The sequence below is a fragment of the Sitodiplosis mosellana genome, unplaced genomic scaffold (genome assembly GCF_009176505.1).
Source record: "Sitodiplosis mosellana isolate CC-2019 unplaced genomic scaffold, AAFC_SMos_1.0 Smas_scaffold_6191, whole genome shotgun sequence".
NCBI lineage: Eukaryota > Metazoa > Arthropoda > Insecta > Diptera > Cecidomyiidae > Sitodiplosis > Sitodiplosis mosellana.
In genome coordinates, this window is record NW_022601432.1 from 2,799,087 (window position 1) to 2,815,110 (window position 16,024).

At 37.1% G+C, this 16,024-nt stretch overlaps 1 protein-coding gene across 1 annotated transcript in view; it reads right to left on the bottom strand.

The window, feature by feature from the left end:
* LOC129576475 (uncharacterized) overlaps nt 1–16,024 on the bottom strand; it is a 187,344-nt gene that overhangs the window by 86,397 nt on the left and 84,923 nt on the right. Inside the window, exon 5 of the mRNA XM_055461662.1 lies at nt 2,229–2,364. Coding sequence (XP_055317637.1) covers nt 2,229–2,364 — 136 coding nt within the window. The remainder of the gene's footprint in view (nt 1–2,228; nt 2,365–16,024) is intronic.

Here is a 16,024-nt window from a genome sequence, read left to right on the forward strand (position 1 = left end):
TCATCAGATCGAAGAATAACTGTTATTTCAATTTTTAAAAAACCATTAACTTTCATAAATTGGAATACTGTGCAATTTATAGCCGAATAAAAAACTGTTCTCATTAGCGAAATTGGTGTTACAATTACGATAATAACAAAAAACTGAATCCAATCGATTTTCCGCAAAAACACGAGAAACAGTTCAATGGCTTTTCAACCGTCTCACTGATAACACGTTGAAATGCAGTCTGCGAATAACTTGCGCCAGAAATTCTGGCCCAAAATTTATTGAACTAAATGATAAATCCAATCAACGTGTTCTTAAATCGATAATTTTTGGGAATTCTTTTTTTTTGTGAATTCGTACACCAGGAATGTGGATGAGGTACGAATTTTCTTTCATCATAAAGTAAAATTGTGCGAAATATGCGTGTAAAGTCTAAAAAATGTCTGGTCTTCCGAAGCCACTTTTCGTGGTTAAAAAACGTGCCAAAACAAAGCCGGTAATTGCATGCGAAATTTCATTTTGTTTTTCTTCAACAAAACACAATTCCAACGAAATCACCAAGTGCAAAAAGTGTGAAATCAAATCAATGTGCTTATCAGCGAAGGTCCTGCATCTAAGCGTCTGATAGCTCACTTCTAGCGCTACGAGACAAGTGTCAAAAGTTGTGACACAGATCGTTCAATATATTATTGAATCTTTTTTATATTTGTTAATAAAGTAGACAAAAAAAAATAAAAATGTCACGAATGTGCAAAATTGATTTTTGTGAGAGCGTGAGCACGCGATAAACATTATTTTTATAATTAAAAAATGTTTCTTTCATTACGGAACATTGTTGATGCGTTCAATTTGTCGCGTTCATGAGTGCGTCTAACGACGTAAAGAATTGAAATGAACTTCACTGAATGCGCTCATCGCAAATTCGTGTTTTACTTTGTTTTGTTAGTGTGGTGCAGGGGTTGTGCTTATCAGTGTGTCGACATTGATCTTAGGTATATGCAAGTATGTGCAAGTATGCACAAAGTATAAATAACGAAAGTGTCCAATGGGATTAAATCAGTCATTATTTTGAATTCACGTCAAAATAAAAAGCAAATAAACAACATGAACTTCAACGTCATCTTTGCATTCGTCGTCGCTATTTTGATGATGGTGATGTCATCAGCCTACGCTAGCCGGTCACAAAGGACAGCATCCGTCAGAAGCGCAGCAGCCGCTAGAAATGCATCAGCAGCAGCTGCCAATGCAGCTCAAGCTAATAATTAAGTTCAACTCAACAACATTGATGATCTTATCTAATACCTCTGAATTACATAATCTTAAATACACAATATACAATAAATTATTTGAAAAATCGGCGTAGAAAAAGAGTCGTTTAAATTTTTCCCAATTTTGACCGAACTTTTTGTTTTTCTCTAGAATGATATATGTCGGAGGCTATGGTACACGATCTCGTGTCAAATCGATGATCAGACTAAAAAAAACTCTGCCCGAACGCGGAGATTAAACAATAATCTGAGAAAAAAACGCGACAAACGAAAGAAGAAAAAACATGCGCAAAACAAATCCGTCACATGAAAAATATTCAATGTGAAATATTACCCAAGGTTTTATGAAATTTGCATAAGCGACATCATCAGAGAGATAGAGAGAAAGGAAGAAAAGCTCCGCCACGTCAGTTTTTCTGTATTTTTCTACACTCTATTTGCTTGAGTGACGTCAACAACATTCATGGTGCGTTGTATTTTATCATTGTTGTGATTTCATTTTAATCTGTATTGATTAAATGTCGTGACTAGTTGAAAAAACCAAATCCGGCTTCGGTAGATAATGGTTGGTTTATCTGAAGCGGAGCCGGTTGAATGTAAAATGTGAAAGCATCCATGTTCTCTCTCTCTCTCCCTCTCTCTCTCTCTCTCTCTCTCTCTCTCTCTCTCTCTCTCTCCCTGATTCTTTTTACCGTTCGTCAACGACGTACGCTCTTACGTACACAATAAGCGCATACCTGGTTATGTGTTGCAGAGGTTGGTTGTACATAAATTTATTTATATAAATTTCAAATATCAAATAAATTTATCCGATATTTTTCATGCGTCGTGTTGTTCTAACGCATTTGCCAGCTATTTAACCTCTGATGTGTTGGACGATATTTGTTTATATATATTTCTCACTCGTAATTTTTGTGCAGAGCTTCAAAAGGAAGTAAATATTATCAACAATAACAAATATTTATAAATTACCTCAGTCGTTCTTGCTTTGCATTTGTCGGTTCCAGCGAATATATTTAATGGTAGCGCAACGCCGCCAGCCATTTGTCGTTGTGGACATTGATCAATGTCGACGCGCCGTAAATCAATATCGATGCCTGACGTGCCTCTGCAAAAGATAAAAGACGATAAATAAATGACGAAGAAAAAAAAGCTGCAACACGACTCGCCACCTCGTGGCATACGATGAATAAATTGGAGGTGGAAAGAGAAACAGAAAATGAAGCGAAAAAAAAACGTTGTGTAACGGTGTGCAATGGAAAAATATGAGAGAGACATACACACACACACCAAATCATGGCATCAACGGAAAATGGATTTATTTAGCATTGTCCATTGTGCAGATATGAGCCGGAATGAGACTCTTTTTGTTTGCTCCTTTGATATCGAAAAAGGTGATTCATGGAGTGATACTGTGAAATGAAGCGATTCGTGTGTCAATTATGTCATCATTTCGAATTGTTATGGGATTTTTGTTTGTTCACCAGTCACACTGTTGTTGCTATCGACAAATTGAACAGCATCATGGGGTGGCGATACACCAAAATAAGAATCGAAATAAAACTGTACCAAAATGGTTGGCTTAATAAGTCAAACTAAGTAGAATACATCGTCTTTTTACGGTGTATTCGTCTTCTTCTTCCTCTTTTTTTCGTTTTCATGTGCGGCGAATTAAAGCATTTGTGGTAGAACATACGAAGAAAAAGGGAAGTAGATAAGATTAGACGTTAATCTGAAGATGACTCTTCTATCCGGTTTCCATGGTTTTATATTGATAACGTATTTGTAGTGAATGCGATGCTAAGCCCTCCACATTGCTCTACCTTTTCTTAACGAAAATTGCTCGCAGGCCAATATTTGGATCAAAAACGCATAAAGTCGGTTCTCGTTTGGTTTCATTTTTTTTTCACTCTTTGCTTGTTCGGTTGGTCCTGCTTATCCGAATTGGATTATATATCTCATATGTTTTACCCTTTTTCAATGACATACTCTCTCTCTCTCTCGTTGTTATTCTTTATGTTTTTCGTTAAACTGCCAAAGCCTATCGTTTATTGTGCATGGATTTTCATCGGAACAGGTCAAATAAAGAGATCGATTTCATGTACGAAAAAATAAAACCGAATGATTGGCAGAGAACACATGGTTGAACCAAAAAAAAAATTCAAGGATCAATCGCTAACTATCCCTGTTGTCTTGCTGTCGATAGTCATCAACGAACAACAAAAACAGAAAATATTGAAAAATTTCAGCATTCAATTTGTGCGAACATGCATTAACAAGATGAAACAATCATCTTGTAAAGGGTACAACATGCACACACACACACATTGACATGGATATGGACACGGCCACAAACCACTCCCATTCGATGTCGTAATGGACTGACGTTCATTAATTTCATCTCGTTAATTAATAAATTCTCTCCGTTTGGATGACATTGCTGGAGATGATAATGCAAAGAATTTCACATATTTTCATTACGTGAGCCGTAAATAGTCAAAAATGGCACGAACAATTTTCCATCACCGGTGCCATTATGTCCATGTAATGGGAGACAGGCGAATATTTTGGAACGCATGTGTTTTTTTTTTCTCTCTTGTTCAATGGAAAGATTCGATATTTTCTTGGAACCATTGGAAATCGGAATTTGAAAATTAATTAGAAAATTTTCTCATGAGTTGAAAATAAAAATTAATTTAGATTCTCCTTCCCTCTAGAAAAAAAGAAATCTGATGTAATTGAAAAAAACTCATTTCACCGAACTGTCAATTTCATAAAATCAAGTTTAGCGAATAAACAAACATATTGTCGAACCGAACCGAACCGACAAGACTACCTTAGTTTCGACAACTTGACTTTTCGATTCGGCTCTTTTCTCTTGGAATCATAAACAAAAACAATTTTTTTTCCCTCCACCGCTGTCAATTACATATCAATTTCAAACTGTATCGTCTAATGTTTGATGCAGCAAAAATTCGAATCATCAAAAATCATTGGCAGCAGAACAAAGAGACAAGGGAAAAAAACAGCAAGCAGCAAGACAAAGAAGTTATATTAGTCTGACACGTCATTCATAAATATTAATGCTGAGTCGTATTGATTCGCACGACTATACCTTTTGGGTTACTATACCGTTCGATATGTGTCTGTGGTGAACGTGCCAATATTGATGACTATTGACTGCGACTGAAATCGGTGTTTGTCTGCTCATTCATCTGCTTGTAATTTTATTCGTTTAGATGATTGAAAGGTGTAATACGTTGAGCCGAAATATGTTCGATTTTGGTTTTTTTTTCTGGCAATTTACACAGTTCTAAATTCCATTTAATCGATCATAAAGTTTACATTCAATACAAAATCTTCAAGTTGTTTGTTTAATTAAATGCAGAGATTACTATGAGATATTTTTATTCATATGGGATATCCCATATGAATAAAAATATCTCATAGTAATCTCTGATTAAATGATTGTGGGATCTCGTCGTAACCTAGACAAGGTGACGGAAGGTTACAGCGAGAAAGAAAAAGTAACGCAATAGAGAGCAATCATGAAAAATGGTAGAAAATAGAATGCGCTGATTTGGTTGATGTTCATTGCCATCCAACACAATTTGTTCTAGATAACAAGAGATATATTCCTCTTTGTCTGTTCGTTCATCTGCTTTGATGTTATCAACATTGTGTGCGTGTGTGACGCATTTGTCTGTAATCATTCTTGATTGACATAATTGCGAGTCAAAGCGGTACGTTTGTCTGTCAAAGGAATGGCGTCATTTCATTTCGAGGCCCATACCATGAATTGCAATCAATGGTTTTGACCGATGCCAAAAATAATTGACCTATGCATTCAAAGCATACCAAATTGCGGTGCGTTTCATGCAGTTTATATCTTTCGAAATAGCTGTGGAAATTCGAATAAATCTTTTTTTCCCACATGCACGCACAGAGAGAACGAAAGAGAAAGATATGGCAGTGATGGTTGGGTTAGAAAATAGACGACAACGACGATGACGATGGCATTGCAGTCACACCGAAAAAAACTGAGAAAGTATCGAAAAGAGGATTTGCACTTATCAATAAATGTGCTTTTGATCAAATTTGCTCAGCACGACGTAATTTGGACACAGCACGCACAAATCGCTTGCATTTACCCGCATGCCGTTGACTTTGATTGGACGTGACTTCGGCCGATAAGCGTCAACAGCAACCACCACACCATCACCACCATCACCGACAGCGTTAAGACGAACAAACAACCGACCGGTCCAACCAAAACCCACACACTACCAACTGTGTAACGGAACAAAAACGAGCGAGAGAGTATGCCAACAAAAACCAAAATTATAATTTCGTCGATGTAAATATCAAGATCGATCCAGGTGCAAGCAATGAGCTTGGAACCAATTTGGATTTGAGTCAATTTGACGTGCGTGAGCAATTTGTTTCTTCTTTATGCGATGAACAAAGAACAAATACACACACACACACACAACAAATAAGAAAAAAAAAGAAGAAAGAAAAAAAAAATGAGAGAAGCGAACATGAACAATGACTTTGAGCAAATTTTATTGAACTTGTCGATGATATTTGTGTTGGTGTGAATGCAATTTCAATATAAAGAAGAAAAATGCGTCGTGTCTATGGCCGTTCCAAGCATTCGATTCCAATAAAATATGATGTGAAATAGCGCGCAGTGCATGGCTTGAGTATGGTAGACAGAAGCTATTCCGTCATTTTGGCCGAAATTTCGTCTTATTGCTCCGTTGTTGTTATTGTTCGGCAACCATTATGTTTCGGCATTACGCAGATAAATATAACCAGTGAGTGGGGGACAGAGAGAGAGAGAGAGAGAGAGAGAGAGAGAGAGCGCGAGAGCGTAAATGTAATCGATGTCGATAAAATTTTATTTGAAATTAAGTTTTAACTTCGATTTAAATAACCCAATCGAAAACGATCGTTGGGATTTACATTCGGCCCAATATATTGGTTCGGATTTATCGTATGCTTTATGTTTGTTGCTCTCTGCATACGAAATTTTATCCAACAAACAACAGTAAATGAAAGAGAGGAGAAGAAAAATAGAATATCAACCATCGCATCAGAGAGTGAACCAGAGAAAAACCAAAATGCACTTTTCCAATCGAATTCGAATTTATGCCAAAAGAGTAAGAGAGAAAGAGAACGCGCGTAAACACACGTCTGTGAGTCATACAGTCCAACTAAAACGCAATCTAAATACATAATGATGAAAACGTGCAGACGATATTTTCTGACGAATATACACACAGACATATACAATTCATGCAACTCAAGTATAGACTTGGTTTTGAGCAAACAATTTTTCAAACGATTTTATTTTGTTACATAGTAACCCGGGGTTTTCATTTTCTGTCGTAGAAGAGAGGATGGTAAATAAAATTTGGTAGACATTTTGGCAATAAGAATAACGAATTTTTTTTTTTGTGTGCAGTCGCACAAAATTGCACAACCGAGAGCAAGAGAGTTTGAGCAAGTTACAAGTGTTCAGTATTCAGCCACCGTAATATTGTTTAAAGTATATTTATCTGCTACTTGCGTCGTGCAACACGATGTTACTGGTCGTAAAGACACGAAATCATGTTCGTTGTGTTTATACCATTCTTTGTGTGTGCATGTATTTTTGTCGGCTGTTTACATAAAACTGAACAAACAAAGCGTAAGCATTGATGGAGTGGCACAAAATGTTTTGCCAAAATAAGAACACACATAAATCGGCTGACTGACAGAAGGCAGTCAAAAAAAGCGAATAAAGACACATATATTTCTGTCTCCCACCCTCTCTGTCTGAGTCGCCATTCAAATCTTATGCAAATTATGCACACCGCACAGCACAGCACAGCACAGCACAGCACAACACAGCCAATCTTATATTAACTAGTCTTAAGCCTTTTTGTATATTTTTGCAAATGAACTATAGTTTTTGGTCACACAGAGTTACCCTTGTGTTGTTTTTTCGGTACATTTCAGCAGATGAAATGATTCACTTGGGATCATCGTCGTCGTCGTCATTGTTGTTTTTGTCGTCATCGTCGTCGGTGGTACGTTTGAACTCCAACTTGCTTGTTTGAGCTTTGTTTTTTACGTCTTATGTTGATCTACCAAGTTCCGTAACTTCACTAAGAAATGCAAATAAACTAAGAGTACGTTTGGAATGTCGTAGTAAATTTGTTCAATGTGTGCTCCATTCTTTTTGATGTCCTTTCAAATGGACACAGATAGAGTTGATGAGAATGGGGGGACGGGTTGTACACATAAATTATTAGATCTACGTGCTTGGCATTTACATAGAGGCAAGTGCATATGAACCAAAGAGCATAAGGAATACATCGTCGAATAAAAACAATATACTAGACTTTAAATGAATTGACTGACGTTCAGTTCCTATTCATAAAAGGCAAATATAATCATAATAAAGTGATTCGTAGATTAAAAACTTTGAATTCCAACTAGATATCCGAATTCTTATTCCATTTATGGAAGTTATTCAAGTCCTTTAAGGCTTATTATTTTGAAGACGCACAAAATGAATGCATCAAAAGCGGTTTCTTTTGAACTATGTGTCCAGTAAATTGCAGGCGTCAATGTATTTGGCACTGGAAACGGTAACATTCATTGAGCATTCACTAATACTGAAATGCGATGTCAACGTACATATTCGCTGCAAACTATTTGCGCACTGTGTGTGTGTGTGTGTGTGTGTGTGTGTGGGAGAGCATCCATCGAAACCCGAACAACATGTGGAATGTCCGATTAAATATATATACATATGGGTCCTAACCTTTTGCCGTTGTCTTGGATCACAAATATGTGCACAATTTGAACGTATTTTTCGGCACGCAAAACAATATGAACCCGAAATTCCAAAGCGAAAGCTTGGAATAGGAAAACGAAAATAACTCAACAAAGCATTCGTCCCAAAAGAATGAGAAAAAGCCCAACAGCCGAGACAATAAACTATATTAATAATATACTCATACAATGTATATATGCGTTGGATATGAGAAAGAAGCAAACATTGGAACGTACATCGCACACTTGTGGCAATATTCATTTGATTTATATCATTTTCATTCGATGGTGCACAACACACAATTCATATTGACAACGCCAATTGCTAATTGTTTCAGTCAGTTTTTGTGTGGCGGCAGTGTGTGCGTGCTTTGGCAAAGTCGGCTTCAGAATTAATCAAATTGACTGAAAGTTTATGGTTCGTGCACAGGAACAGAATGGAAGAAAAAACCGAATTTAAGGAATGGGTTTATGCACAACAGCAAACAAAAACCGTAAAACGGTAGCAGTGTCATATCAAAGAAACACCTTTAAATGAACAGGGAACATCTATACGGTTCTAAATTCATATTTATGAATTATCACACCGAATTTTCTTCCATGTTTGTTGCACACAAACGCACACATTTGCCTATAACATTAAATATTCAGGCCAGCGGTGGGTCCCATGGTGGGCTCGACATATATCAAGGAATTATGGAAAAGTTGAGCATGATACTGTGCGATATGGCAAAATATAATGAAAAGCACACACAAAATGAAATAACGACGAGTGTTCACCGCATCACATCTAGTTGAGCTCAGCGCGGACAGAACTTAACTTTATTGGTGGTACTAAAAATTTGTTTTTATGTCCACACATACACATACGAGTGGAATTTTTTTTCTTGGTTTAACGCTTATCTCTCGCCACTCCGTTTACTCTCTGTCTCTCTATCTAGTGGAGAATTGCAGTGCACGCGAAAAAAAGCACACATATAAACAAGTAACAAATTCAAAATGGCTCTCTCTCTCTCTTTCCGAAATGTGTATACAAAATTAATTGTAATCTTGTGCAAGGCGGTGAAAATACGGATGGCAAAATTTGACACTAAATATGGCGCACAACAAAATTCTTTGGCGCTTTTTGCATGGCATATAAGCAATCATCTCGTTTTGCATCATATTTTAATAAAAGTTTTCGTTGTTGAGACCAATAAAGCCAAATGAACACGACCGGAATAATGAACAAGTAAAATTGGCTGCCGAATCGGAGCAACAACAGGAGTAAAACACTGAAAAAAATACATCCAATTTAAATGGGTCAACACTCAACATGCACATAGAGTGCGCGAGTAGATACGACAGCTATAAACGACAGAAAAAGAGCGAGAGAGAAAGGGAGAATGGTGGAGATATCGTTAACAATTTTCATTTTGTACGGGTAAATAATCATATGCACAACGAACAATTCATGTGGAAATACGAAATTCTAGCGTTTATACTGTGCTCGTATCGCTCTCTCTCTCTTTCGCTTTTCCCGTCTAATTTTCTCTTTTGGCCTCAAAGTTTCATTTCTCGTTGTCTCTTTTGGTCTCCAGTTAATTCAATTGTGGACATTCCGGATGCCAAGTATTAGATTGGACTTGTCAAGGAGAAATTATGTGAAAAATACTTGAAATACGGAATCCGGACTGTTTAGATTTTCACATATTCACTTGAAGTGTATTTGCTTTTCATTGGGAAAATTAAGTTTCTTCATTTTTTTTTTCTCAACAGAATTCGTTTTTTATCTCTTTTCCGAAGTAATTGAAATTGACGCTCAGGACGGAAAACGAGTGAAAATCTTTCTTTTTTCAGTGAAAACTATAGAAAAACGCAACTTTTTGGGGGATCAAAATCAATAGCACGATGATCAAGCCAAAAAGAATTTTGAAAACAAAATTTTTGCAATTGAAAATAATTAAGTTGTCAGCAATGGTCGGGAATAAACAAAAGGCGTCCAGGTAAAGTGATGCCTGCAAGAAATGCCAGCGTAATGAATTTGTACGATTGTTTTGCGGTGCAATAAATGGCTTTGGACACTCCATGGAAAAATTCAACGTTCCATCTCGCTCTATTTCTCTCTCCTCTTTTTCTCTACCCTCCACTCTGACGCAAAATTCATGAAAATGCGCAGAAATGGAAAACAATTATTTAAATACATAGATTTCAATCCATAGCAGCCAGTATTGCTTTAACTCTATTTTGGGTTATTTGCCTGCAGCAAAAGATGCCATTCATAAATGAAAAGCATTTTACCCAGTCGTCGTTTTGCAACGGTACAACGTCAATGCGGTAACCGAGTCATGACTCAAATGCTAGTTTCCGTACGAATTGAATTCGGTTTGGGTTCGTAAAATCCATGAGTGATTTCAATGTTTCGCGGTTTTCGATTCGCTTTCGGCTAATATATCAATATATCGACAACTCATTTAGACAGTTTGAATAGTTGTTAAATAGTTTCAACGTTTTCCTGTCTTCGATATTGAACCAACGAAGCTGAAATTTTGATTGATTTAACGAATTGTTGGTAGCTCTTGATGCGGGTGCAAAACTATCAAAACCGCATGCAATCGAACCAATTATAATAAGCATCACTAGAACTAACACGGTAGCTTTTGGTTGCTTCAGAGAAATTGAAACGGATGGAAAGTTTTCGTCTTAAATTTTTAAACAGTTTAAATGGAAACCAAGCAATGTATAAGTCTGATGGGCAACACGACGAAGAAAGAGCAAGAGAAGGAGAGAAAGTGCGTGTGCGAATGAAACGATTGTAGACAACGATCACATCGTACATTGAAATTTCGGTCGTTTCCAAAAACTCAATTTAATATAGAACTATATTGGTCATATCATTTGGCCGACAACGAAGACGACGGCATTGACAACGCAAAAACTGGTTTCCCTTATTTCATTTGACTGGTGATCAAATCTAGCATTGCTAACTTAGCAAACGGATTTTTGAATTTGTTTTCTCGTGTTTTCGTTGACGGGCTCGGCACATTGTGTCAAAATGTACACATATAACAATAAGTTTAATATTGCTGATGGTGATGGTTGAAAAAGAAGATAGATAGCTGCTGGCTTTTCTACGCAATTCACGACGCATCTTCCAATATATATGAATAAATGGATATGGACGGCTCGGATTTTTTTTCCCTTTCTTCATGTATGCGCAAATATATCAAGCCATTTTGAGCGATGTATGCTTGTGGGATGTACACAATAATAATAGAATGGATATGTAAAACAATAACGTTCGCTAAATCGCTTTCGACTTTTAACCTTTTTTTTCTCCAGTAGCTACGCTGTTTGTTTGCCGTTTCTCCGCGTGAGATGATCACACACACACACACACACGCGCGCACACATCGCAGCATCGGCATGCATACACGGCAAAAATCACACAAAATCCTTAAAAATAATATCTATAAAGAAAAGAATACGAAAGCAAAGGGAAAAGCGTTCAGATGGGACGCGAAGGGAAAAGAAATCTCTATACGCTTCATCCAAATCTGTAATACGGACGCAATACACTTAACGTTGCCAAGAAGAAATTTGGTTTTATTTTTGCTCAACAAAATTCGTTTTTTTTTCTCTCTCTCTTCATTTGCTGCGTTTTCGCCCCCAGAAGAATGTCGTGTCTCAGAGCAACACAACTGATTACAACCACCATAAACATACATGAACGTCGTGGAATTGAAATGAACAGCAAAAACGGGCGGACGCACATCGCACACACACAAAGAGATGCAAAATAAACAACTTGTGCGTATGTATGTATATCAAGTGCTTGATTGTTCCATTTGAATCTCATCTGTTGTTGTTTCTCTCTCGTTTTTTTATTTTTCCTTTTCCTTTGCGCATTTTGTGAAATGCTTTTGGCGGCGTGGATGAAGAGTAACTTTCTCTGGGGCGTGCGCGCACTCACACACACACACACAAAGTTAGGAGAGAAAAACGAGCTATGATCAACATTTTGCCAAGCAAAATATACTGAAACCAAATGAAAATAACGATTTTTTTTATTGATATTTGTGAAACAATGGCAAAAGCTTTAATCATTCTAACGATTTGCAAAGAATTGCTCGACAGAATGATGTCGTTTGTTGATCGTCACAATGTATGGGGCGCTATTGAAAATATACCGGAAGAAAACTGAGTGCAAATAACGATGCACATGAGAAACACAAAGAGAACACATTACGCATTGAAGCAAGTAAAAGTGAAGCAACTTCCTCCAGTGGCTTCTCATTCATTGTGCCATGATCTCGTTTGTTTTCGTTTTTTTCTTCGGTTTTACCGTGCCACTTGTGCCAAGACGATTTTCAAGTGAATTTCGTTTCAAATGAATTGAAGCAGTTAATTTGTGTTTTATCGTTGGTTGGCTTCGATTTGATTTTTGCGCGAGAGAAAAAAAAACTCTACCACTATCATATGGTATGTCATTTTATCATGGCTGTGAACTGTATCAATTTGTCCTCGTTCAGGGACCAACACAATGATAAGCGAACGAATGACGCGAGAGAAAGAAAAAAAAAGCGCGCACAACAACGTGAAATCAACTATGCTATGATGAAGAGTGCAGAAAATGGAGATGAAAAAGCATCAACACCAGAAACAACCGCTCCGCCACACACACACACACACACACACACACATACACACGCGCTCATCGTACACATAACAATATTTTCATTTTTCGCTTCATCGTCGTAAATTTCGTGTGTACCATTTCTGGGTGAATGGTTTATAAATTTTTATTTCATTACATTCGTAAATGTGAAGCGTATTAGGGCTAAGTCGTACTTTATTTTTCATAGTTTTTTTTCACATAGCGTACAGAAAAAAAACATATCCATATTCTTGTTCGTCGTTGTCGTGCTCTTTCTTTTCTTCGTTATTTTTTCCTGCCCGGCGCTTTGTTTTAGCTGCATTGTGACTCATATTCAGCCGTCGTTGTTGTGTTGTCGCTGGATGTAGCTTAAAATGGTGTTCCTTGTCATGTGAGAAATGTGAATGTATGTAGTGATATGATGGAAGTACTTAAACTTTGTGTGTCTTTCATTTTGGTCGGTCGTTTGATGGTGGTGATAGTGTGTTTGTTTTCATTTTTCCTCGAGCAGAAACAAAAGCACAAGACCTGTGTAAGACAGGCGAGCACATCTTTTTAGCATGTTGCTCGTATGCTTTGCAACATTCACATACACGCACATTATATGTGAATATTCGGGCGACGAAAACTACGACCGACCGACCGACCGGAACGATTTAGTGTCGATCACTCAAAATTCTGATGAGTAGAGCTGTCCTTGTCGTAACCTCGAATTTCATATTACAATCTATTGTGGATTGGATAATAAGAACACTTGTTCCGCATATATCTTATCATCTTCAGTAGCATCCTTACGCTCGTAAACCTAATGCTTTATTAACCATTTCTTATTATGTTGCCATTATGTATCCTCTTGTTGCCCCCTTTCTCTCTCTGTATCTCCTTCTCTCTTTCGCCCACTGTTGAATCGGTCAAAATTTGTTCTGGCGATGAAAGCATATCGTTGCGTATACTTTTTGGGCAGACCATTTCATAGCCCACCGTGTTAGTAGGATTTTGAATACTTTTCCGTTGGCCTAGCCAATCACTCTTCATTTGTTTGTGTTTATATCCGGTGGTGCGATTAGTCGGTGTTTTTCTTTGTTGTTGAGTGAAAGAAAGATTGAGTGAGTGAGTGAACGAAAGGGAAAATTGCACCGTAGCACATCTCGAAAACGACGGTATCATGTGAAAATGTTGTAGCTTATCAAGTGCACATACATACACATTCATTATTCGTATGACGAACCAAAATAAAAAGATTTCTTCGTGGACGAGCATTTCATCATTTTTATTTCGCTCTTTTCACCTACTCCAATGGAACATGATGATAAAAAGAAGCGAATAGAATCGAGATAAGAAAATACTCAGGCAAGAGAGAAAAAAAACATCATAGATCATTTATCAACTTGACAAAAATCAACTAAAATTCTTTGAAACTAGTGAAGAATGCGCCGAAAGATAGAGAGAAAGAAGCAGAGAAGGGAGTGAAAGAGGAAATAAACAGCTTTAAAGATGAAATTGAAAATAACGGTGGTTTAGGGATAATTTTGCTTTGCTCTTCAGCTTCAATACAATGAAGAAAAAAATCATGTTCTGTTCATAGATTATTTGTTCATATTTCCGTTAGCAATCATTGTTTGCACATGGGTTTTCTTGTATCATTTTTCTCCATCTTCTTTATTTTCGAGTTCAACCATAAAATCAAGGAGTGAAGATCTCGTTAAACGGGATTTTGTTAACCAGTTTTCCTTTGGTTTTTATTTGATTGTTGTCAAAAATCGAATTTAATTCTATCGTTGGTTACCAACAACAACAACAACAACAACAACAACAACAACACGGCAATACGTTTATGCAATGTTATGCACATAATCAGCGTTTTATTTTTCTCATTTGCGCAATTTTTCAGGTGAATTCACTCTCTGTTTCGAGCAAATACACCTATCGTGCGGATAAAATGAAAGACCATCAAAACAAGTAAGGAGCAGCACTTGAAGTGCCGCTGCTGCTGTTCACTTCACTATTTCATAAAATTGCCATAGTAAAAGAGCATCGAACTACTGTTTAGCGTGATCCTTATCCACAGTTTGCTTGCCAAATTTGGGTTAATGTATTTAACATTTTATTTCCTGTGCAAACACCACCATCAAATATCTTGGGAACACCAACAAGCACCGTACATCACTGGATGAATCCACTATGAAGTTGAAACGGAACACACAAATTGATAGAGAAATATTGATACATGATTAGTATTTCAAGCAATTTGAGATGTTGGATGCAAAATATGCTGCTCAAACAAAAAACCATGGCAGAAATGAATGGCGTGAGGGTGGTGGTGGGATAGTAGTGGTAAAGATTCATGAGCGAAGCATAAAATTGGCAAATGTTACGAATGTACAGGTACACTCGCATGTGTATATGAAAGTGCTTGAAGAATAGAGTAGTAGTAGCTGGAGAGAAAGGGGAACACACAAATAAGAGATGGAGCGAGGGAGCGAGAGAGCGAGAGAGGAAGGAAGAGAATCAGAGAGGAAATACCAAGTACACGACATATACGTCGAAGACGATGACGATTGCAATCACAATCAGAGTCCCGATTGACAGTATATTTGTATATTGGGTAACCGCAATTTGGTAGCGGTTGGTTTCCGCAAAAAAGTTTCACATCTGACTATTTCAAAAATCAAGCAATTTATCAAATCTGAAGCGGAGAAAACGGTTTGGCCAAAAATTGAACGCTCTGTTGAGCACACCATGGAATTTATTGACATCTATTTCTGTTGTTTTACATTTTCCAGCCCCAACCAAATTATTCGCTTTTTCTCTGCGCTTCCTCGTTCTATTTCCATTTTGCTCAACAGAAAATGAAACGAACCAAATTCGAATGAGTACGGCCGAGCGATAGAGAGAGAGAGAAAGAGGGAAGAAAAATGATTCGACCTTAAAACACCAATTCAATTGAATTTCACCCAATAAATTGGATTCACAGTTGGGTTTTATTTGTTTCAATTTTCGATTCGATCGGTATGATGGTTTCTCTTTTTTTCCTTCATTTTTCGTTGTTGTTTTTCTCTCTTCGGTTTCTCAAATCCATTTCATTGCATTTACCGTAAAAATTAGTGTTTCAATGATGCTCGGCAAAGATGACGACTGATTGATGAGACAACCGGAAAATTCCGCAGCGAGAGAGTTAAAATTCATCCAATAGATTATCGTCAAATGGTTTCGGGTTTCGAATCAAATTGAGATGATAGAAAAAGTAATAGAAAATCGGCCGAAATATTGCTGAAAACCAATAAATAATTCAGCAGATGAATCG